Source organism: Pocillopora damicornis, chromosome 2, assembly GCF_964200805.1.
Source record: "Pocillopora damicornis chromosome 2, jaPocDami1.2, whole genome shotgun sequence".
NCBI classification, from domain to species: domain Eukaryota; kingdom Metazoa; phylum Cnidaria; class Anthozoa; order Scleractinia; family Pocilloporidae; genus Pocillopora; species Pocillopora damicornis.
In genome coordinates, this window is record NC_142671.1 from 26,444,496 (window position 1) to 26,469,457 (window position 24,962).

The 24,962-nt window shown below is 38.3% G+C and overlaps 2 protein-coding genes across 2 annotated transcripts in view; both read right to left on the reverse strand.

Moving 5' to 3' along the window:
- The window catches only part of LOC113669916 (uncharacterized), a 30,599-nt gene extending 26,654 nt beyond the window's left edge, over nucleotides 1-3,945 (reverse strand). Inside the window, exons 1-5 of the mRNA XM_089198080.1 lie at nucleotides 3,923-3,945; nucleotides 2,816-2,991; nucleotides 2,487-2,633; nucleotides 1,500-1,638; nucleotides 242-552 (exon numbers count right to left, since the gene is read on the reverse strand). Coding sequence (XP_089054206.1) covers nucleotides 242-552; nucleotides 1,500-1,638; nucleotides 2,487-2,633; nucleotides 2,816-2,991; nucleotides 3,923-3,944 — 795 coding nt within the window. The 5' untranslated portion in view covers nucleotide 3,945. The remainder of the gene's footprint in view (nucleotides 1-241; nucleotides 553-1,499; nucleotides 1,639-2,486; nucleotides 2,634-2,815; nucleotides 2,992-3,922) is intronic.
- A 2,645-nt stretch (nucleotides 3,946-6,590) lies between these two features.
- LOC113669956 (uncharacterized) overlaps nucleotides 6,591-24,962 on the reverse strand; it is a 53,663-nt gene continuing 35,291 nt past the window's right edge. The window contains exons 36-52 of the mRNA XM_089192937.1: nucleotides 24,767-24,902; nucleotides 24,188-24,504; nucleotides 23,688-23,826; nucleotides 22,904-23,217; nucleotides 22,092-22,230; nucleotides 21,410-21,595; nucleotides 18,629-20,735; nucleotides 17,672-18,260; nucleotides 16,402-16,590; nucleotides 15,836-15,961; nucleotides 15,383-15,595; nucleotides 14,789-15,034; nucleotides 13,750-14,478; nucleotides 11,753-11,983; nucleotides 9,882-11,264; nucleotides 8,842-9,010; nucleotides 6,591-8,645 (exon numbers count right to left, since the gene is read on the reverse strand). Of these exons, the coding sequence (XP_089049063.1) occupies nucleotides 7,123-8,645; nucleotides 8,842-9,010; nucleotides 9,882-11,264; nucleotides 11,753-11,983; nucleotides 13,750-14,478; nucleotides 14,789-15,034; nucleotides 15,383-15,595; nucleotides 15,836-15,961; nucleotides 16,402-16,590; nucleotides 17,672-18,260; nucleotides 18,629-20,735; nucleotides 21,410-21,595; nucleotides 22,092-22,230; nucleotides 22,904-23,217; nucleotides 23,688-23,826; nucleotides 24,188-24,504; nucleotides 24,767-24,902 (8,736 nt within the window). The 3' untranslated portion in view covers nucleotides 6,591-7,122. The remainder of the gene's footprint in view (nucleotides 8,646-8,841; nucleotides 9,011-9,881; nucleotides 11,265-11,752; nucleotides 11,984-13,749; nucleotides 14,479-14,788; nucleotides 15,035-15,382; nucleotides 15,596-15,835; nucleotides 15,962-16,401; nucleotides 16,591-17,671; nucleotides 18,261-18,628; nucleotides 20,736-21,409; nucleotides 21,596-22,091; nucleotides 22,231-22,903; nucleotides 23,218-23,687; nucleotides 23,827-24,187; nucleotides 24,505-24,766; nucleotides 24,903-24,962) is intronic.

Below are 24,962 nucleotides of genomic sequence, written 5' to 3' on the forward strand. Positions count from 1 at the left end.
AAAAATTGTAATTTTTATGATTAAATGGAAAAAAGACTTCGTGCCGTTCAATTGGGTACGAATTGGACTCCACTCAGTCCTATTACCGTTACTTATTGATTTAATAAAAAAACGATTTGTTGGATCGGGATCTGATTGTAATCACCTTTTTGAGGCGTTTCAAGTTTAAAGATGAGAGTGATCAATGATCGGTGACAAATGCTTTTGTTTTTTGTTTTGAATTTTGGATAGACTGGCTGACCTTGACTTCGCCGTCGTCAATGTATTCCATCCACTCGTCTCCCCATAAGCTGTAACTCAATTTGTAGCTTAGTACCCAGGATTCGTGATATTCATTCTTTACACCCTGTGTGGCTACAGCAGTAATAATGCTCAGATGTCTTCCAACGGAGATTTCCAAGAACGTTCCCACTCTTGGATAAGCTGACCATGCGTTCTCTAAGTTATGAAGTCTTCCTTTTCGTGCTTCGAAAGAGTACTTATGATGAGACGCTGTCAGATATTTATCCTGAATGATGCTACCATTTTCCACCCCTAACGCTTCTGAATAAGCTGTAGAAACATAATTTGAAACGACATTCTGGTGATTGTCCCCAGTCCCCGAAGGTGTTGCGTAAACAAGATCCGGTGTCACCATGTCTAAACATAAATGGCTTATGACTTCTGTTGTCGCCAAAAACTATATTGACGATACTTATAATAAATTCTTATTTTTTCCGTCGCATTTTCATTAAGTTCTTTTGTTTTCATTTGCAGTACTTTTTATCGATATTCTGTTACTTTTTTTGCGTAATTTTCCTTTGTTTGTATCATTCGCTTTACCATAAATCGTATTCATTCGGCTTTATCGTTTAACTGTGCTGAATCAATTTTCTTAATTGTTTTAAAACGTTTTGTTCATATTGTCTTAAGCCAGCCGTTTTATAATCTTTGTAAGTGTCTTTTGATGTCCTTTATTTTGTTTTCCTGTTTTCCAGTTTCTTGACACAAAATTCTGGTAACTTATTATTTTTTATTTTATTTCAGCATTGTTCCTTTTGCTTCAGTTGTGCACTTGGCTTCGATTCCTCAGTTCATTTCGTTTTAATTCGAAATACGTTAAAGAACGTATTTTGTTTAGACATGTACAGGTGTCTTTGACCATCATCACAGCAGTATTTTCGTTGGCCTGGAACAATGAATTTTTTATGGTGATTTGCAAAGCTTATAGTTTAAAAGGATAATCCTATGATCACCAAATGGGACTGATCCAATGCACAGATTTTCAGACTTGTGTTTTCATGATCAATCTACGTCATTGTCTTTTATCATTCATTAATTTTACACTTTACTCATTGCTACTTATCGACAGCCGTTACCCTATCAAATGCTTTCGTAGGATTTAAAATGATGATTACGTCTTTTGTGAAACGAGAGATAATCCTCTGATTATCATTAAACTAAACTTTTTTATCGTTTGATACTTTGAAGAAGAAGTGATATAGATGTGGTAAGCTCACCATCGCATCCAAATGCTTCTACCCTCATGCACATATCACCCTCCCATGTCACTGGGTGGAAGCGTAAGGCCACAGCTGTGATGGGCGGATCTATTTGGTGCTTTACTTCAGTTCCGCGATTTTTATTTGCATCGAATATCTTCGAAAGAAAAGAGGTAATATGAGAGCAGGTGATTGAGTAAATAGCAAGTAATAAATAGAAATATAAACCAACGTAGGAATGATTGAATGAATGAATGAATGAATGGGAACATTTATATAATCCTTGTTACGACAACGGTTGATTATTTTTTAGCTATTGAACGTGAGAGTTGGAATCGTTTCCTATCCGTCGTGTAAGCGTCATAAACTTTTCCGGGTGTGGTTGCTTTGTTATTTGAATAAATCGATGGATTACGTAACGAAAGAGTAAAAAAATGAATGAACGATTGAGAACATTCCTATCATTTTAATTATGATTTATTTTGATTGTTTTTTTTCTTCACAGGTTAGAAGTGAGCGTTTAAATCATTTTCTGTCCTACGTGTGCCCTGGTTGCGGCTGGTCACGTGCCTATGCAAAATAAACGACCAATCGACAAATCCCGAGTGCATTTTCAAAATAGCGGTTACGTTCCTGAGTAGACTTCAAGTTGCTCGGCTTTCGGTTGGTTATACAAACATTGAGTTGAAAGTTAAACAAGTAATACGTTTAGTGGTTTTATATCTAGATAAAAGTTTAGTGGCAGTACTGCCAACTGGAAAACGAAAATCACGAATAAACGCCTTCCCTGTCAAGTTAGTATTGACAAAAAATCCATGCATGAATCCTACCCTCGATTTATTTTTTTTGAAATCTCCCAAACTCTGAGAGATTCTGCGTAAGCACAAGATGAACTGCGACCAGGTTACTATCTCAAGGGAGGAAGAGGCAGGCCCTTGGAATGTGCCGTTTCCCGCACGGGAAAGAAGTGAATTCACACTGTAACGCGGTTATAACCGTTCTCACCTCCGGTATGTCGCCTTTTCCAAAGACTTTCCATTTCCCGCCATCTGTGCTGTAGGAGAGTTTATAACTAGTCACCCATTCGTCATAGTTGTGACTTCCTTGGCTGGCCACCGCAGTTATTAATCTCAGTTTGGGACCCAAATCAATCTAAATGCAAATGAGAAATTTAAAACTAAATTGCCAAGCTGATGCTTTTGCCTCCATGTCTGTGATGGTTTCAAAATTCATCCTATTGCAATTTTATTCACGTAGTCATTATACGTCAAGTTTTATTAGTATTGAAATCCTGTATCACGTACTAAGAAACATTTATTTAATGTTGCAATAACCTGAAGATACTGAATATCATCAACGACAGTTGCACACCAGCTGCGTCGTGATTGGTTGTTTAACCGGCCATACCAAGGATCACTTCTGCCAGGCTGCCAGGTGGTGGCAGATAACGAGTCATCTTCGATTTGATTGGTTGAGAGGCCTAACGCATCTGAGCAGTCCATAACATTCCCTGTTCCACAAATGAAAGATTACCAAGAGCAAGAAAAAAAATAGAAAAAAAAAGGCAGGTAAAAAAATTTACTAAGATTGCAAATAGTGTATCGGCAGACCACATAAGGAAAACGCTTAAGCCCCGTTCAAACGATTTTGATAGTCGACGATAGTTTCAACTTTCATTCACTATCACTGACTATCATGTTTGGGTTCAAACGGTTCATGACAGCTGATGCTAGTTGACAAAATAAAGCAACGAGAAATTAATTAATTTGTAAACAAATATGACGCGCGCTGGGTTTAGCAATTTTGCTGGCATTTGAAATTTTAGTCTAGAAGTTGCGAGTTGAAGATTCTGAAGCCTACCTTAGTCATTTTACCACTTGCCAATCAGGTTTGAGCCGTTTTTGACAAAAGCGCTTACCGTAAAACTATCACAGGGGTTAGAAAAAACTTTCAAACTAAATGATAGTGCATAATGGTTCGTGTTCAAATGACTGTGATAGTTGAAACTATCATCAACTATCATGACTGTTTGAACGGGGCTTTTTTTCTTTTCTTTACTCTTTTCTATCACCTCTCCTTTACGAGACTACGGGGAAATATCAGCACTCAGCCAAGCTCGAGGCTTGTTTAGAAATTTAGTTGCAGTTAAGAAAAGGCAGTATGGTTTAAGGACTTCTCGTTAGAAGGTTAGACCTTTCCGGGTCATTTAAAAAAAAAACCGGAGTACGTGGAGCCTCTTTTTTAACGCAAATGCATGCTTAAAGGACAAGGTTTGGCCCAATTTTACTGGACGGGATGAGTCACGTCAGCATGATTATCCATATGACTTTGTTCGAGAACTTGTGTGACGCTGTGTTTTGAAACAGCACTTTCCTGATCATGGTCAGTTGATATATGTCAAGCTGATCTGATGAAAGGTGTTCATGTAGTGAAAGGTTTACCTTGAATAATCAAGGGTATCATGCTGATCTGAAACAAAAAGAAAACTTGACAGTTTAATTATCTAGACTATCTATACAGAGAGGATCTTTTTAGCTAGCTAATTTATTATCTAGGTCCATAATACAGCATTGACCAGTGCATTAATCTTTTAACTGAATTTGACAAATGCGTCTGTGGCTAACATTGCTGACGCCTTGTCCGTCGTGAATAGTAAGGATGTTTGAAGATTACCTCAGTTTAAGGGCGTATATTTTGAATCTGTCGACTTACTTATATAGAAGCAGTAAAGAAGTCAATGGCGTATATCTTTTAACCTTTGCTTAATTTGTTTCGGTACCCTTTTAGCTGATAAAGCAAGTGATTCCTGTTGTTAATTTTGCTCAAAGGCAGAGGGGATTTGATTAAAGATCCGAAATTTCAGTCAATACAAAAAGGGCGGATATATGGATAGTATTGACTGATCCTAGAATAAAAATGTTAAATACTGCAATAAAGTTGTTGATAGGGGTAAAGAATAAAACATCATTTCTAATTAAGTCAGCTTCGAAGACTACTCGCTAACAGGTCAAATGAATAATTTTTATCTATTAAAGCATATCGAAGGCTACTGAGTAAATTGAGTAAAACGGTTTAAAAAATGGTCAAATTTAATTGACTAATAAACGTAAATCCCAAACAGTCAATATTTTCATCTTCTAAAAACGAATATATTTGAAGGTTTCTTACGTTAGCATAACATCGTAAATTAAGATACTAGAATGCTTACCCATACAACGAGAAGGTGAGGATATCGCCTTGATATCATCTATACAAAGTGGGAATTCAATGTTGAAATTGGATGTTGTTCAGAGGAGAACGCGCTGTTGTGCCATAAGATTCAGGACTCCACTGGAAACTGAACTATCCTACTGTTAAAAATTACGGGCTGGCTTAATCAGTTTATGTTTATTCTTCAGAATTATTAATAGGAAAAAAACAAATAGAAAGATATCCTACTAATCTTCATAGGATAAGAAACTCGCTCGCTAAAACGCTGGTGATTAAAGCTTGGAGCAAAGAGATCTATGAAACTCAGATTAGATTTGGCAAATCCCTCATCAGGTTTGCGCTGACATTGATTGAAGATGTGCTTTATTAACAAAACGCGAAACCTTTTAAGCTGATTCTATCAATAATGCAGAAGATCACAACAATACAATTTCTCAGATGTTCAGCGATAGGTCGATCGAAAACTGTTTTTGTAAACTGGTAACCAGGACTTCGAACAAGGCAGGTGCTGACCAAAACTGGAAAGAGAATTGCTCAAGTTGACACAAGTAGGCTTAAAACCCGAAATTCCGATTTTCACGGTATTAACCCTTTAACTTCCAGCAGTGATCAACATTTAACTTCTTCCTGTAAAATTGACACCTCGATCTAACAACAAATTCTCACAACTGATTTTCAAGGAAATGTGTAGCAGCTAGAGGGAGAATAAACAATCAGATCTTGGGAGTTGTTGGCTAAAATAAGCAAAAATGACAGACCCGTAACAATAGAATATCAGATCAATGTTTGTTCCTGGGAAATCGAGCTCGACATGGATTTATCGTTCTAGCCCGTAGGAGGGGGGTTTACGACTGGTAAATACACATTTCCCCCCGCACGGGCCGCAAAAGTCCGCTCATGCCCCCCCCCCCCCCCAGAATCTTGTGCCTACTGCGCTCGTCCGCAGGCTTGTTCTGCTGCAGCGTTCTGATAGATAAAATAACGACAATTTAGGCAGGCATCTCTCAAGTGAAACCTTAACTGCAAATAAAACTTTTTACATTAAGTACTTAATGAGGCAATTAATAAAGACAACTAACGACTCGCTATAAAGAATGGTTTTATTTGTGTACCAACTGCATAGGATAAATTTGACATAGTTTGATGCTACTCTGGTTTGAAATTTAATAAATGTAACCGAGAAGCTACTCAGGAGAGCGGACTGTCTACCATCTTCACTTGTTCCGAAGGCTGAGGAGAGAAAATGTTTCTGACGTCCTAAAGGTAAATGGCTATAATAACCATACTGCTAGAAACCAGTTACATCTAATAACATTCCTAACGAGAAGGAAGCAGCGACTGGTTTTGCTGTAATTCCTTACATTCAGGATGTTACGGAACCCGTCAAGAGAATTTTGAGTAACCACAACGTTAAAGTTGCTCAAAATCCTTTTCAGACTTCAGGGCATATTTTTGTCAAACCTAAGGATCCTGTCATGAAAGAACAACGAACCAACGCTATTTATTCTATTCCGTGCAATGACTGTGATGACGAGTATATCGGACACACCAAACGTCAGTTTGGTACACGTTTGAAAGAGCATCAAAATGCGAAAAAGAAAATTCAGCTTTGTCGGAGCACACATAACAACCTAACAACCATAAAATTGGGTGGGATAAGTCTAAAATTATCACCAATAATCGACGTTACAACCAGCGTCTTTGTTTGAAAGCCTGGCCTATCAACTCCGCCCACGCTCCTTTAAATCGTGATGATGGCAGCTTACTACCTGACGCCCATTTACACCTCGTCAGAACAAAGGGCAGCTAATTAGTGAGTATATAAAACGTCCTCTTTTTGCAGCGATTAGATCACCCCTGATGAAGGTACTAGACAGTAGTGTCGAAACGTTGGGTCTATGAATTGTAACTTCTAGGTTACGTTCATTATATCTTTATACCAGATTAGCATCAAACCATATCTGATTGTCCACCCGGTTACCTTGTGAACTTTAATATATGAATTAATTGATTTCAATTGATTAATAGATGCCGGTGGAATTCATCTATTATTGCAATGTATAAAAATATTTTAACACACTCCTTATCTGCTTGGAAACAAATTTAAGATTTGAGATTCCATTACATTCAAATAATGTAGTTTTAAAAGACATAAAAATTAATACCTTCCTATCAAACACGAGCCCAAAAAATCGCAATTTTTGACAAAAATATCCTAAGCTTGACTCTTGAAGTCCGACAGTTATCAAGGTCTTTTCGATTCCGTAATATAAATGAAATGTAAACGTAAAATAAATGTAAAATATAAATGTAAAGTACTATCAACAAGCGCGTAAATATTGCAATTTTCGACAAAATGTAATAATTTCGAGTTTTGAGTTCTCTTGTCATTCCAATCAGAAAGCATGATCATGTTCCTGATTGTCCCCGATTATGCAAATGCATCGGCCTCGTTATCTGAAACACTAAGTTCGATGGAGCAATCGGTTTCGTGGCCAAGGTAGAACGTCATCACTTCTAACAACTTTGCATCAGTCTCATAATCAGCAGAGATACAGATGGCGTGCCACCGCTCTACAAAAGAGAGCTCCGAATCGGCGACATCTTTGTCCAAAGTTTGCAACGATTTTAGCCTTTCCTTCAGCAAATTACGCTGTTCCTTTAAAACAAGGAGGTTTTCTTTGACACTCTCAGTTTTAACAGTTTTGTTTCCCTTCTCTTTAGATTTCCTCCAGACCTCGTCTCCGGCCTTAAACTCAGAGTGATCACCGAAGAAAGACTTTAAATAACATAGAAGAAAACCAGCCATTTCGTACTCTGGGGAGTTCTCATCGATTTCAGCATTAACTTCATTGTAGGTGTCCATAATAACAGCCAGAATCATGTTGATAAGGAAAAATTGCATAGTTATCACAAACATAGCGAAAAACAAAGGACCGAGGACAGCCTCCGAATCGCTCAGCTCCATAAAGTATGCCTTCCCAAGCGTCATAGCCAGTGTAGTTTCACAGGTCGTTATGAAGTTGTTAAAACCTTCGACCCGGCTTCCGAAAACAACGTAAGCAAAGATATTAAAAGCAAAAATCGTGAATAAGACTTCCATTCCCAGCGGTAGCAGCTCTACTCCGGCACGAGAAATTGTATGCGAAAGGACAGCAATGTGCCGGTTAAAGCTCAGCAGTTGGAGAAACTTTAACGTGGCGATGAATACTATGGCACCCATGACGTAAGTGCTAACTTCGTCCCACTTCATTGCATAATGAAAGCTTACGAATACAAATGGGTTCTCCTGAACTTTTGCGATAGTCCAGTTTGCGTTCATCAGTCGGATGAAGAACAGTGCTATAGCAGAGATGGATAGCCCAATCTGCGCAGCATCGACAACATTCCAAGCCTTCTTGAAAAATCCTTTTCTCTCCCTAGAAATCTTCTTGCAAGCCACGTAGAGAGCTATTGCAACAGTCACAACGGCCACAAACTCACTAAATGCAACCGCTGCAGTCCAGGGGCCGATATGCTGATAAAGGCGGAAAGTGTCCACTTTCAAATACGTTGAAGAGCCCCCGGTACCTGTAAACTCCACCAAGTAAGTAACACTGCTAAAAAGATTGGCTGGAGCATTGAACACACTAAGCTCGACAAAGATTGCACGTGTGAACTGATCAACCCATTTGTAGGTCTGCAAGTCACTTATCACTTCTCTAGCCTGCTCCATGAAGTAACCCAGGTCAGCAGTATATCCTCCGCCACTGTAAATCGTTTTACTACCCCAAAAAGGCAGTCCGTCCAGTTTTAGAGCTGTTTGGTATCGCCATGAAGCCGGACATGCCGAATAGCTCAAGTCGCCTTTTTTTATCCATCCAGGTAAATAGAAATCTTTTTCCTCGTCAATAACGGAGTAAGAACCACTGCAACTCATGTTTAGGTCTTGGGAGTATTCACTTTCACAGTTTACTTCAAATGGAAAAAAAAAGAAAGCTTCATCCTCTTGAGCAAATTAATGTAACAGCAACTAGTTTGTGCTAGATATATTCCAAACGAATTCAAATTCAATTAAATCTTGTCAACTTCTCCCAGCACAACGTTCTTTTAAACAAAAAAATAGTTGAAAACAGTATATTAATCTCAGAAAAGCATTTCAAAAGCGTACCTTTCTTGGACCTGAGTTGTCTAAGGCGTGGCATACCAATAATATACAAGTACTTGTCTTCAGTGAACCCATCTAATTTGTCCTCATCACCGTTATACCACTTTTTGTCGAAGACAAAAGGTAGCAAACCAGTTTCCAAGAAAGACCAAAGACTCCGGATATCGTTAGCCTAGGTAAATTAAAAATACATATTCGAAAAAAAGAAAAAAAACCACTGCTTGTAATCACATGGTAAACAAAACTTAGAATTTTTTCTCTTTTTTCATCTGTTTTCTCACAGATGAAATGGTGTGGTGCTACAGCCAACAAGGGAAATAAAGCTTTGGCAGGCCATTTAGGGGCCAGATACATAAGTTATTGATAGAGTGATCTGATCGTTCGAGTGAGTGTAGTACTGAGAAAGTCTGTTATCATAACGTCAGTCTCTATTACCGACAGCAGTCCTTCTAGTCTTACACTCAGACTATACTCTCTTATGTCACCGATGAAAGGGGGTAATTTTCTAAAGAAACTGTGGCGCTGAGTCGTTGGGAGAGTATAACTGAATAATCTAGTATTATCAACTTATTGATAACGTTGATTGGCCACCGTAAAGAGTTTAAAGCTGACGTTTCGAGCTTTAGCTCCTCGTTAGCCCCTCGCTCTGACGAAAGGCGGACGCCCGAAACGTCAGCTTTGAAACTCTTTGCGGTGGCCAATTTACGTTATCAACTCAGTTGATAATATCAATTTCCCCTATCACATGCTACCCCAAGTTTAAACCATTTACCATGATACATTAATGAACAGCAACATCTAACGTACAAGCCAACATCCCGTAAGCAACCACCAAAATAATTGAGTCTCTCTGATTGCCGTCAAGCGGCACTTTCTCGTACGAGAACTTACAGGATAAGGTTAGCCTATAAAAATTGAAATGGCATTTAAGGCGGAAAACGTCATGCTGGACATAAACGAGCAATTTCGTTGTAGGCAGCTTTTTTAAATCCTTTTTTCATCGTTCTTATCCTAACTAATAGTTAAGCGTTGGTACACCGTACCTGTTCACCGAACACGTATCTCAGATATCTGCTCTGAGTGAAAGCATCTGGGTCTCTCGTGGAATAACTTATCACCAGCAACGACGATAGAAATAGCAGATGCAAGATATTTTCCCTCAGTATCCTGAAAGCTTTCAACTCGTTCAATTTGTACTTCCTGGCCTTCTCCACTAGGGTCTCGTCTGGAGGTTTAGACATAAAGAGTGGTCTTTTAATTGCCTCTTCTCTGTCAAATGCGGTTGGTTTGGGGTCTACAATGCTTGTTTTCCTACCCGCAAATGGCCCTTCTGTAAAGTCGCTGGGTAGTTTCTTCAAAATTGATGAGATAACAAGAGCGGCAAGGAAGATTTTTAAGGGCTGCGTTATAAATGCGTCCTGGAAAAATGATACAAGCATGGATGAGAGCCACTTGTTGGATATTTCCTTTCCCCACTGCATACTGTAAAACAAAGTAAATAATGCTGCAGTCATCACTATCAGAAAACACAGAGGATACGCTATGTAGATCAACCAGTGAGGCAAGCGTCCACCTGAAGTTTCCTGAATTGGTTCCATCGGAGCATCTTTGTCTGACCATTCATCGCTGACAAACACTGCGTTTCTTCGGAAGGGACATGGCCTTTTATATTTTGAACTGGCTGTTTTCTTTTGCTTTAGATTTCGAAATATCTGCAAGACTATGATGTTGATTGGGAGCGCAATGAGACTGCTCTGAATTCCAATTATGATCTGCCTGAGACTCAATGAAAATGGTCCAATGGAAACAGTGGAATCGTCTGACTTGTTTCCAATGTTGTAAAACATTGCGTTTGTTATCATTGCACTAAATAGAAGTGACATACAACAGGTCAATCTCTGGACACGAGTGAAGTTACTCTTAGAGGGTTTACCTACAACAGAGATCCAAAGGTGGCCATCAAATATGTCTTTAGATGTCTTGGTACGGAAAAGGATCCCAAAGCTTGTTAGTTCCTTTTTGTCGCTTACTGGTATATCTCTCCTTACTGAACCGTCTCCTCTTTCTAGGGCGAGCCAATGGTCACACGCAAAAATGTACTGTTCCCTTGTTTTATTCTCGCGAATGATAACATAACTGAGATACCAAGAAGAATTTATGCCTGACAAATCATGCCATACCGTAAGGTAGAGCAATTTTCCAAGATTCTCAGGAATTGAAATGAGGAATTCATTCGTCGATCCTCTGGTGAAAAGAGATTTGTTTTCATCCCTTAGTGCGATGGGGTTGCTTTCGCCATTCTCGCCCACCAGGACCATGAAGACATTGGCTGTTGTACCAGAGCCTCGCCATGAGCCAGTTTGGATTATAATCTCATAGCTGTTTAGGGGTACACCTTCGTGGGTTTGAATTGTCGTAGGAATGCCCTATAATGGCAAGACAATTATTAATGATTATATCAATTGAAGTGCGTCACATTCTTATAAATATCCACGATTACATTTTGCGCTGCTCCATTCTAAAAAATTCTCACATGATGATTTATTACTATAACCTTGTTCACTACATTTTAAGACCATACATGAGTCGATGAGGTACTCACTATTTCTAAGCGACCGTCACGTACCACTTAAGAAATTAAGACAACTGGAAATGTTTTTCGCTTCGGTAGGACGTTCTGTTGAAAAGTTGCACTTCTTGGGAGTTACTTTCAATGTCACCTCTAAAAATTAAAGCCTCTGAGAAAACAAAGGATTTTGGGAGAATCCTAATAAAAAGTTTGATTCTAGAATATTTACTGGTTTCATCGTCGATTTAGAAGTACTGAAAGCTTTCAAATTCAACTTTGCTCAATTTTGCATCGTTTCTCTTACTAATAACATAGCCATATCCAAAAGGTTAAGGACCAACTTACAATAAGTTCATCCCGCTTGTCCATTCTTCTCAGCCACAGTACCATCAAAATATAGATGGCGAATGCTGTCACAATTGTTGCCAGCACAGCAACATTGTCGGACAAATTTTTGAAGCCCTCGAAAACTTTATCAAAGTCTATAGGATTTGGAGCTTGGATGAACCCTCCTCCAAAAGAAGTCAGATGAGTACATAGACAATGGACTTGGTCAATTCGGGTCTTGTTTCCAACCTATGAGTAAAAATTATTCATGTATTGTCTGAATATCTTCAATTTTATTCCAGTAATTACCATCGACCAAGTTATAACTTCAGAAGCAAAAACATTTTTTATCCTATTGGGACTCTGCCTCACGTCACTTACACCTGTGTATTGCATTATATCATGTGACATCTCATACCATTACATGTGGGTATCGAAAAGTATAGAAACCATTCTTTCCTAATTGAGATAGACCTTTTGGAGCTCGAGGAAGCTCGAAACGAAAGCTCGAAACGAAAGGCGACCAAATAAGTTTTGGAGTTGACGATGCTTCATTCCCAAACGCGATGCGAATCATGGCTAAAAACAAAACTTAGCTTTCTGACTTCAACCGAGGCTTTGCGAAGTTGGGGACTCTTCATTGGAACGGTAAATATTATTTTGAAGTGTTGCTTTGTCCCAAAAGTGTTGTTCAATGAATAATTTTATTTTGAAATCGTAAAATTTTCATAATTTTCAATACAAAGCTAGGCAGTTTTCTGGTCGTAAATTCTACTACAAAAAAAAGAAAAAAATTTAAGCAGGCTAAATCTACCACGCGGGTCTCGAAAATGTTCGTACACTTTACTGACCATGAATTATGGTAAGCAATTCAAGCATGCTGAGTCTTCTACGCAGTCTCGTGCATGCAAGATGTTCGCTCGTTTTTCGCTCCTGAACAGAATATTTACAATATTATTCTTTGAATAGAGATTTTGTCTCGAAACTTTTCTTGGTTATTTTTGCCTTGTCTCTTATTTGTAGTTTTCAGGTAGAACATGGTCACCTAATAAGCTAGATACTGTTGTGATACAAATTTTTTTCGAGTACAACTTGTGTCTGCATGCTATGTCTTAATAAAATCGGTTCGTGCTTTAGCTATGCGTCTATTGAGTTACGGATGCACTTGGGAAGTTTGGAGAGCATTCAAAAAGCGACTGCGCCTCGAGCAATTCTTTCGTTTCTCTCGTGCTCTCCAAACTTCCTGCGTGCATCCATAACTCGAAATACGCACACTAAACATAGACCAATTCTTTTATTGAAATTTATAATAAGTTTCAATATAACGCACCCACTGATTTGTTAAAAAGGTGTGCTTTATGAGAGTGAACGGTAAGTGGCGATAAGCCATGATAAGGTGACTTTTTCATATATTGCTTCGGGATTTTAACGAATTTGACCCAAATGAAACGTTCACTCAGCCAAACACAAATTAATAATCAGTCGAGTCAGATATATGTTAGGCAGTTTTAACTACACTTAACTTACAAGTCTTGATGGGTTCTTTATAACAAAGAAATGAAAAAGCTTCGACTGTACTCAGCTCTTAGGTCCCTCTAGTAAGTAGTAGGACACCTTGGCAGCAATAAAGCCCTCAAGAAAAGGGAATCGGAAACACTCATCCATGTCTCATGCTTCCCCGTAAATTTCTATCATGCTCTTGCCTCGTAGGCGCTTCACAACAGAACCGAGCACACTAGTGGCCTCTTTTTTCGTTAATCATAACATCACGTATCATGTCAGGCGATAACGTTGTGGTTATTGATAAATACCAAATACCAAGTTCGGCAAGGACACATGTTAATGCGCCTTTGAAATTCTTTCGAAAGAAATGTTCCTCATTTTGAAGGTAACTCAGCCTCGAGCTTCAAAAATTATAACTCTAGCGGATCCCTTGAATCGGCTACAAAATTTTAGATCTGCGGCTGTACCACGAGTTAATCGATCATGACGACGTGTAAAACAATAGTACTTACCTTACATCCCTTTGAAGACCATGTCTCGTTCTTGACGTCCCAGAATTTACATGGTGATGTAAAACTGTTAACTGTATAATTGACGTCTTTATCAGCATCGTAGATGGGTACTTGAAGTTTGTATTCCCCCCGAGGATCAGTCGTTGGTCGAGGTGGAGGATCTTTATAAGTTATACAGGAGCGTTTGATTCGAGCGCCATCGAAACAAGACCTCCGCACGCGAGACCGTGTACCATTTGATGCCCAATAACTTCTGATACCCAGGTAATATTCGCCAGATCTTGGTATAGATGATCCGCTTATGAATACCGTGTAAGGATCATACTCGCAGGTCTCACGGCTGCCATCAAGAACGCTGCATGACGAAAAGTCTGGCAAAACAGTGACTAAGTTATGGTCTCCCACCTCGGGACGCTCCTGATAGCCCCAATAGATCGCAAAAAATACATCGTTTTTGCTAGGTTTAATCCGAAAACTCATTGGGTGTTCCACGTTTGTGATGTCAAATTTATGATAACGAATACTGCCGTTGCCTCCGTTCATGAATGCTGGTGATGGTTCCGGAAGCAACTTTATGTTTTGGGGTATAATCAGGCTGATTTCATTTTTAAGAGAAGATACGTTTAATTCAGTTTTTTTTTCATCTTTGAGCATAACCGTGAGAATGTGGGAAGAAATGGTCGAAGCTGTGCTGTCCCACGTAAATGGGTTGGTAGGAAAAACAAGTACCTATAAATAAAATGTAAAGAGTCAGTAAATGTATCTGGCTATTAGCTTTACAATTGGGAAAATGCCAATTACATATTTTTTTTTTAAAAACAAAAATAAACAATGAAGGGTGGTATTAAAAAAAAGAGTGTAAGGAGAAGAATGAAGGTAAATGGTTTATGATTTCCCTACTCCTACTCACCTTTTTCATTCACGTTTCCTCTATTCCCTGACATATGACCACTTTACTCAATTCAACGTTTTGCCTGCCCTCGGTTCAATGACAAACTTAAACAATCGATGTAAGTGATATGAAAATCATAATGGATACCTGTAAATCCACGTATCCACTGGCCGAAATTCCACCGAATACCTCTGTAAGGTTAGGCAAGTGTACAGACACTTGGCCATTCCCAACGGTGTGTTCGCCAACTATGTCCGATCTCATCTTTTGTAGAACCATTGACATTCGAGGTACAGACATAATCAGAGGTTCTTCTCCAAGAATCGTTAAAGAACTCAACACATCAGTAACATTACCCAAAGTTGCCATGGAATCAAGCGCAATTACCCTTGCCTAGAAACAATTAGAGAAAATTCGAAAGTTCAAAAACTGGCAGACAGCTCACTTAAAGGTTTTCAATGAGTTAGAATAGGAGTATTTGTATTGGATGTAATGTAAGTGAAAGATTGTTCCCATTTGTTGCTTAGTGAACGAAACCATTGTTAAGGGAAGGTGTTAAGGTCATTCCCATTCCCTCTTAGAATCAAGATTATTTCACGATTAAACGAAACGAAGGAGAGAACTTTGAATTCCATAAAATTCTATTGCACTGTAACGGGATTAGCTTCGCTATGCGTTGTGGTGAGTTGTTCTTTGATTCAAAATGTCTGATTTATGAAGAACGTCATCTACTCAACATACCTTTTCTACAGTATCATTAGAATACGGTTGCGAGTCCTGAGAAGGATATTCCCCGTAAAGTCGAGCCGAATCGCTGGACGCCATGATGACATTGACTAGGCCCGCTCCTACTATGATGGCTGTGTCGTTGATGAGACTTGTGGAAGTTGCCTTGTCATGCGACTTTTTATTGATCAAATCCGCCATGTCTTTAAAAGATTTGAGACTAATTTCCTGAAATTTCAGAACAGTATCACGAATGGTATGCACTTTGTTTGAGGACTTCAATGCTTCAATCAAATCATTCATACAAGTAGCGAAGCATAGACAGTAAAAAAAAAACCACGTGAATGTGAGATCCTAAATGGGAAAGCAATGGACAATAACGCAATCATCCCGATTTCCTCCAGTTGTTTCATGTTTCAATACTTGTAAACCCACAAAACAACGTGCCTTTCGTTTGCTGTTTCTTACCTGAATATCAACAGGAACCTCGTCTCTAATTAGGGTCACTTGATTTAAGGCTGATCCCAACTGCTTCACATCAGAGAGAGACGATGCTGTTTTATTTGCAAGAACAGTTGCCATCGTCGCTCTTAACTAAGAAATACAAAACCTTGAGCTGATCAGTCACATATTGTCGTTAAAAGGATGGAATTTTTAATCACTTGTCACGTTCACGAGGTATATCAAGCTGTGATGCAGATTTCAACGTTTCTGAGTCTACGTTGGGAGACGAAATAAATTAACTGATCATCATTATCTAATTTTCCCAGACCATAGACATGCAACGGGATTCAGAGCAATTGGACGAAACCTAAGTATGGTAGTTTAAAATTCAAAATTTCAGGCTCCTCTAGTACGACAGCAAAAGACGAAGAAAATAATTTCATCTAGACTCCTAAAAATGCATTAAAATAGTATTTAACAGAAATGATGAAAGATTAAAGAACAACTCAAGCTTGCTACTACCTAGTCGGTGCTAATGTTTAATAACTCAAAAGGACATTAAAACGGTATAGAGAAACTAAAGGCCTCACTTGTTTGCGTTCCTCTTTCTCTGTGGTTCCATTTTGCAATGCAAAGGCATTTAGAACGGAGGCGATCGCATTCATCTCACGAGTGGCTTCCTGTATCTTTCCCTCTTCCATTAGTGAAGACAACGACTTAATTGCCAAGTTCTGGAACTTTGATAAAGTCTCATTTTGTTTGTTTGTACCGAGAAGTACCTGGAATTAAGCGGATAACAGATGAAACTAGTAGTACTTCCTTGAACTAATAGAAAAAAAACAACATCAATTCATTATGGAAAATGATATTTGTGAAACAAACAAATAGTTAGATGATATACTGTGGAAAATATTTGTACATTTGACCATCTCATTCGGATTCGACATGACACTTTTAGAGCGATGCTGTGTACAGTCTGAAGTGGTAAATTGTTCGCCCGCTCATGCAAATGAAGTGGGGTGAAGTGCCTTCCCCAGCGAGTTCTTTCAATTTCTTATACTTAAGGAGTAAAAGCTATTTGCTACTGTGATCACTTTTCCATAAAATAAGTGGACAAGCGACACTTTATGTCCTAATTTGAAAATGAATTTCTCATCAAATGGACGATAATCCGCGTTGCAATCATTCACGATGGGTCCATCTAGGCTATTTTCGTATTATCAACTTAGTTAATAATACTAAATTACCCTGTTATACATACAGTAGTTATTTAACAGGTTAACTCAATCTAGACCAAGAAGTCGCACAATAACATCTCCTCTTAATATAGAATTAACGTTAACCAAGCGAATATCAGACGGCAAAATCTAACTGATTTTAAATAGCCACCAAATTTGATAAAATAAGAAAATACAAAGTGTTTTGTGGAGCAGTATTAAGACCCGTGGGTCTTTCCCAAATAGCATTATGTTTGTAATGGCAAATATACAGAGGCTGAAACCTTGTTTTTTAGCCAGGTTCAGATAAACACAAATGATATATATGTATGTCCTACAAAGAATGTCCATTTTGTTTTCTCGTTGAGGAATTTTCGTCTCTGTTCACGTTATTATAGTGTCAATTACGGCGCTTGGTACGTTTACAAACTTTTGTTGGTTCTTCTGGTACTACTTGCCGGCTATGTATTCGAACCGCATTATGAAAACAGATAAATCTAAAACTATAAAAAGCAAACATTGGAAGTACAAGATGGTGGTCCAACGAAATTATTTCCTTACTAGTACATCCAATACAAGGAATAATCACGACTTAATGGCAAAGCCTTTTTTTTTTCGGACGATCAATTTCCTGTTTACATACCTGGACGTCGATTTTTGTGGTGTTGTATGTGCCGTGAGTATCGATTACTTTCACTTGCAAGTTCAAGGTAAAGTTCTTTTCCACATCGCCGAGTGGTAACTTCGTAACAAAAACAGGTGAAATATCATCATACAAGAGAAACACGACCCCGTAACGCGTGTAATACATAAACTCGTACGACAATGGAAGATCTTCGTCAGCCCATTCCTTGCACTCGAACAAAAACGAAGTCTTGTCTGAATAGCCTTCAGATTTGTCAACAAAGCAACTTCCACCACGAGGTGGGATATTGACATAGAAGTCCAACTCACTGTATCCGTCCGCTCGACCATGTATCATTCCAATAACAGACACCTTGTAAGACCTCCCAGGCTTAAGAGTGTTCTCAAGGAAATATATATGATTAACATTTGATGCATCGGTATCTTTGAATTTCGTCCAGACAAATGTTTCTCCTTCTTCAATTTTCTCGTAGACATTCCATTGGTATCTTTCTTGTAAAGTGTTAAGTGATTCCAAGGGGTCAATTTGAGCTTCTAGGAGAAATCTCTCCGCAGCGTTAACAGTTGCACCACAGTTCCGTTTGCACCTAGTGAATGCATTTATTTCAAAGTCACATGAAACATGTGGTCGTCTGTTATAGTGACATTTTTAAGGAATTAACTGTTCAGCTAAAAAGGTACACTCTACAGATGGTGAACTCTTAAGAGTGAATTTTACATTAGATACAATCAATCTTTACCACAGTATCTCCACCTCTAGTTTTTTTTTTTTTTAATTCAAATTCAATAACTAGCCCAATTATGAGTAGCCTTAGGAAAAATTATATAGTAAATTATGATCGTATGGAATTTAAAATAGAAACTTAACTAAGCTTTGGTTTATTGACAGGACGTATCACAAAAAAACTTGCTTATAAACTCGAAATATGATAGTGCTTTGAAGGTATCTTCTTACCTGATTTTGATAACTGGTGGATCTCCATCGACAATCTTTACCACCTGAGTAAAGCTTGAGATTCGAAAGTGATTATTCACTGTCTTGGAGACAAAAAGGGCCACTGCATAGGAAGAATGCAACCCAAGTGTGCCTGTGTGAATTTCAATGGACGATCCGCCCTTCATTAAAGTTCCGTTTCTTGATCTATGGCAGAAAGTGGATGCATTGTAATCAGAGACATTAAGAAGGTAAGTTTCGCTTGTCATGGACATTAAATCTTCCTGTATTTCCCAGGAAGCATTTTGACAAAGCCAGTAGTACTGTAAATTGGGTTCAGCGTCATCAGGGTCACGGGAATCCGAACCGTCCATTACGTAGGGCTTACCAAAGGCTTTTTGAATGAGACTCCCTCCTTCGATTATTGCTATCAAAGCATTGCCTTGTATTTCAATGAAGCCTTCTTCAATGCTGTACACATCGTATTGTTCTCTCATACTGACATTACACCTAATCATATATACACCATATGCCAAAGTCTTTTTCTGTATAGTTAGCTCCTCGAGTTTCTTGTTGTCTGGGTTAAGAACGGTATGGGTTCCAGATTCATCCTTTGGCAAAGGTGACACCTCAGAAACAGTCCAAATGATATCTTTTTGATCAGTTGCCTTGCAATCGATTTTCGTAATAAAAACACGAAAACGAACCACCTGTAATGGAGTGAACACTGTTCGAGAATTTATATCTTTTTTAAACTCTGGTACTGTTATGGTGGGAAAATTGCAAGGTATTTTTACCACAAGGGCTTTGTCCTGTAGGAAGGAACGAGAAACACGATTCCACGCTGTCACGCTTACATCATAACTTCCCAACGAAGAGTAGTTGTAGTTGATAGAAAAATAATTTCCAGCGAAGCCTAAGAATCGTACCGATACGTTTTCATGGCTGCAGTCTTCGTGACCAAACCCAAAAAATGTTCCATCACCAAGATTAACAACAAAGCAGGAATTCGTTCCTCTTTCTTCTGTTGATATGTTAAAAACTACCATTTCATCGATTTGCCTCGGGCAGTTGTTGGTGAAAGTTAGGCTTTTAATTGCTTGCTGTACCGTAACAGTTGCTTTTTGGACTATAAAGCCAAAGTTGTTTGAGCAGTTAATGTTTACGTTGAAAACATTTATTGTTTTGTAAACATGGTAGATGAATGAACTGTTTTGAAAAGAAGATGTTTGAATGAAACTCCCATCTCCAAAATACCAAAAGCATAGATACGGAAACCCTTCACTGACATTTAGGATCATCAATGCCGGCTCTGTAACGTTGGCTGAAGAAACCTCTAGAGTTGCATTACCAAGTGAAAAGACTTTTCGGACATTTATAACAGTTCGTAACTGATACGCACTTATATTGTTGTAAACAATTACGCTAATATTTTTCAGTCCACTTTGCGGATAATTGTACACCAATTCTGTTGATCTTTGTGTAAGATTTATTCCATCGCCCAAAATAAACAAAAATTCCGGGTTAGAACCATCAGATACATTCAATTTTATTTCAATACTGTCATTCTGGTATATGTTATCAAAGGGCCCAAGATTCTTGATAAGCAAACACGAAACATTGACTGGAATTTCAACTATAACATGTTCAGATATTGTGATGCTGTTCAACTCATTCATGGCCATTATGATGACGTAGAATACTCCCAGGCCAGTGTAGATATGAGAATTATTTCTCTGTAGGACTTTTTGAACAGAAGAAAATGAATAAGTTTCTGTCGAGTTGTCTCCATAATCGATCGAAAAACGAACCATTGAACCCGTATCGATTTTCCAATTAATTAAAAAAGTATCCCTAAATGAAATTGCGTTAACTTTTTTGTTCACCACAAAACCTGTAATAGCATCCTGCACCAGGATAAGGCGTCTCGTTATGGTGTGATTTTTAGCTTGTAAAACTAGTTCCACAAAGCCAGTTTTGTTGTAAATATGTTCAATTTCGCAGAGCGATGTGTTGGTTACGTTGCAATCCCCAAAATCCAAACTCACAACCTCCCGACCGCAGTTTTTGATCCTGATAACAACCGGAACTTCTTTTACTACAACGGAAGGAACTGTTACGTCGAGTGCTGAAATTTCACAGTAGGTAAATTATTGTCAGTAGTCAATTTTTTTCAATATAAATTTGGGTCATGATCACTAACAACTCGAATAAATTGGAAAAAAAATTCTTCTATAGCATTCACATTCCAAGCTGAAGATTTAAACATTTTTACTTTAAAGTATGGAAATTCAGTTATCAGCGTTGAATCTCCTTGCTTTACAATTGAAGTAAAATTACTGTTAATTATTTTTGTGTTCAACTGTCTTCGTGTCATTTGAGATGATACGCTGCACTTGGGAGAAATAATATGACTCAAATTCATTAAACTAAAATCTGTTTATAAAAAATGAAATAAAATGAATAATTTTCGAAAAGGAAATAAACATTACTTTTCTTTTCAGGGACGGCATGCAATTTGATTAATTCTTAGCGAGTTGTTAAAATTCTTGTTGCAAACTCAATTTTCAAACTTCCAAGTGGTTTGAAGTGGACACAAAGCCCCATTCGATCTCTACAGTTATAGTCCAATAAATGGCAGCAAAGTAAACAAGCTGATGGCCGCTCTACATGTAGGTCAGCTCGTATTAGGATAACTGCGGTCTTGAGTATCGTCCGAGGCAGTTAATATTTTCTCGGTATGTACCTTCATACAGGTATAAAATTTATCTTTATTCACTTGAAGTGTAGTCATAGTCCCACCTGGGCAAATGTGTGTATTACAAATCGCTTCCTCTTTATCAGCTCCCAGTGATGAGCAGTCTTTACCCCCATTCTCGGGCTCCGGATTGTCGCAGGTTCGCTGTCGGTACTGAAAACCTCCTGCACAGGTAGCACTGCACGCCGACCAAGCCGACCATTCGCTGTACCCACCATCCACGAGATTAGCTAGTTTCGAATCAAAACGAAAAAAAGACAAAATTATACTTTCTATGTATTTTTTGCGTGTCTTGTCCACCAAAGATACATTCGTCATATAATTGGAGAAGCATTGAAAATGAGAATGAATGGCGCAGCTACGAATAAAAAATTCGTAGTTTTTACTCCCAGTTTAAAAAGTAAAAGAATACCCAAGTACGTTCCAACTCAGAGTAACATCTTACATTGATTGTAATGCTGGTCCCAAAGTTATTAAAGGAATGTACTCTTTCGTTAACAGCTGAAGGATTCTTAATGAGTAAGTAAATCTCTGTTCTCCAAAATTGAAGCATTAAATATGATTTCATTATAGGAAAAGTATAATTGTTTTTGTAATTTCATTTTGATTACAGATCATACCTTAATCTATTGAATATACAAAGACTGAATTAAACTCGCATCACCATAATAGTAGAGGGGGCAAAAATAGGGACGTAAAGAAATGATAACAATAATTGTAACTTGCCATCACATCCGAAAAGTTCCACTCTCATGCATATGTCTTGATGCCATGACTTCACCTCAAGCCTGACAAACTGTGCATTTTTAACGCCATCAAGACTGTGTGTAACCGTAGTAAACTGGTCAATATTCCCAGAGAAAATCTGTTAATCCATTAAATGCAAGACAAATATTAGATATTCAGGTTACTCTAGACCGACTAAAATAAATAAATAAATAATAACAAATGAAACGCAGCTTCAACTCGCTGCAGCAGAAGCCATAACAATGAACTCCCTCCGTCGCTTCGATTTTACCAGTCTATCATAGTACGGTTGAGAAGGTCAAAGCAACACGCCTTGGTATTATGGGGGTCAGAGTCAGTTTCGAAAAAAGTTGGGTTCAACCACTGTCAGGGACAAGCTATATTTCACATTATTCGTCACTGGCTCGCGATGGGATTCAGGATAAATTTTGACAGAGGTAGAAATACGTGTTACTTAATCCAGGATGTTTGAGTGAGGTCTTCGCAGACAGAAAAGAAAGTGTTAAACAGAAAGGTAATAAATCTTGGAACAGAATTCACTGTCGTAAAAGAAATGTCTAAGAGACGTGAAGAAAAAAAAACACTTCATGGAGACAAAAATAGTGCTAGAATACTGAATATGGCAGATTTTAAGAGAGAAATGAAGAACTACATCCACCCAAGTGACGCATGACGAGTCAGACGCAAACCATGAAATAAGCCATGCGAGAGTTTTTTACGACACCATGCGATAAAGTATGCAAAATGTCTAAGAACACGAAAAATATGAGTTAGCTCATTTGACTTGATACCTTGGTAGATCCATTAACAGTATAAGGCTGAGGAGTAAGTCCTTCCTTTTCCCAATAATACAACGAATATTCCGTGACCCATTTTCCATCTTTATCATGTTTTCCCTGAGTGGATATTCCGGTAAGCATTTTACTATGTTTCAGGTCAATCTGCAGATACTCTCCTGTGATATTTTTCTCAGCGCACCAGCTTCCATTGCCAATCAAGCGATTCAGTCTCGCATTCCAAGGCTCGTTGCTCATACCGTAACTACTCGCTGTGAACGAATCGCTCAACAATTCTCCATTGTTTACACCAAGAGGGAAGCCGCAAACTATGGTTAAACAAATGAATATATGAATAAGGTTAAGACAGCTGGCCTTGTCATGTGTTTTCTTTCATATAATTCTTTCTTCCCCTTTTTGATCCATAAAAACGCAAAAAAAGAACAAGAGAAATAATCAGCCATCTTCATCGAAGGCGCTTGGGATATACGTAATATATTTTGATGGCCAAAAGCTGGCTTCGGGCGTTTTTATGTGAGCGGGTACAAAGCAACCCCCCTCCCTGTCCCCCCTCCTTCCCCTTTTTCCCCTTCTCCTCCCCCCTCCCCCTGCACTTGCACGTAAATAACCAGTCCATCTTTCCCACACTGGGAGCCAATCAGAGCATAAGCAGCTTCATGTCAAATAATTCATGCAGTTGGGTCTCAATCAAGTATTCAGTTACTAAATGACTCAGATAATTACTCAGTCAGACTGAGCGAGACCGTCTTTCAATCAAACAATCAGTTATCAATCATACCTTGGTAACCATATAGCTCGACCTTCATGCACACGTGATTGAACCACGTGACAGGCAGAAACCGGATGTAGCGAGCTTCAATTTCTTTATTTATCCGTTGCTGAACAATGCCATAATCATTGGTGTTCCCCTGGAAGAGCTGAAGTGAACAACAAAAAACCTATACATTACAATACTGTGACACGATATATAATTTCAAAATATCTAAAACAAAGTTTAATGAATTTTCATCCTGAGAGGTAGCAAATGATGGTTAGTTTCCATTTTTGTGTACATAATATGCCCCAATGACATTATTATGAGGTAAGAACTAAAATAACGAGGCGTACAAGTGATTTGATATTAAACTCCACTAATTATTTTCCTATCACCCTTTCACTTTCCTCTTATTCTATTCCTGATAATTCCGACGCAAACAGGTGCAAAATTTAATTTAAAAAGCACGAGGAAATAGACAACTTGATGACCTATCAAAACCAAAGTTAAAACCTCGATAATACCTTCACTGAGTCATTTTCCTCGTACTTGTTCCATTCAGACCCATCCAAGCTGTGGGACAAATTAAACTGAGTCACCCAGCAGCTTTTATCTGTCCGATGACTTCCTTGAGTGGCCACGTGAGTGATGTTATGAGTAGTACCCAAGTCAATCTGTAAATACTGATCGTGGCTGTCTTCTCCTGCGCGCCACGCTTCGCTCAAGAAGCCTACATCCAAGCGGGCCCGCCATGGTTCGTTGCCACTTCCAGCATGACTGGATGCAGTTATGGCTGAATTGGCAATCTCGTGTTTTTGTATTCCAAGAGGTATACTTCGATCTTTCGATTTTAACAAGAAATCGATAAAAATGGCATTAAATAAAATTACATGATGGAATGAATAAAGAGGAATTAAGTTAAAAATACACGAGCTTGCTGTGTTATAAAAAATTCAATAGTCAGGAAACGTTACTAATAATTAGTTTAGGGAATACGCAATTCTATTTCAATCATTTGAAAAGAAGAAAAACTGTAAGGTGAAGCCATATTGTAATCATTATCTTATGACCATGCACTTTTGGTAAATGCAAAAAATACTGACCAACGGTTCGTATGTCAAATCGCATGCAGATATGTCCAATCCAGCTGACAGGATGAATCCTGATAAATCGCGCCCTGACTTGTTTCATAAATTTCCGAGTGACAATGGATGAGCTATCGTTATTTCCCTGAAAGACCTGGTAAATGCAAATGAAATAATCATTTGTCAAAAATACAACAGTTTTTTGAGTGAATGG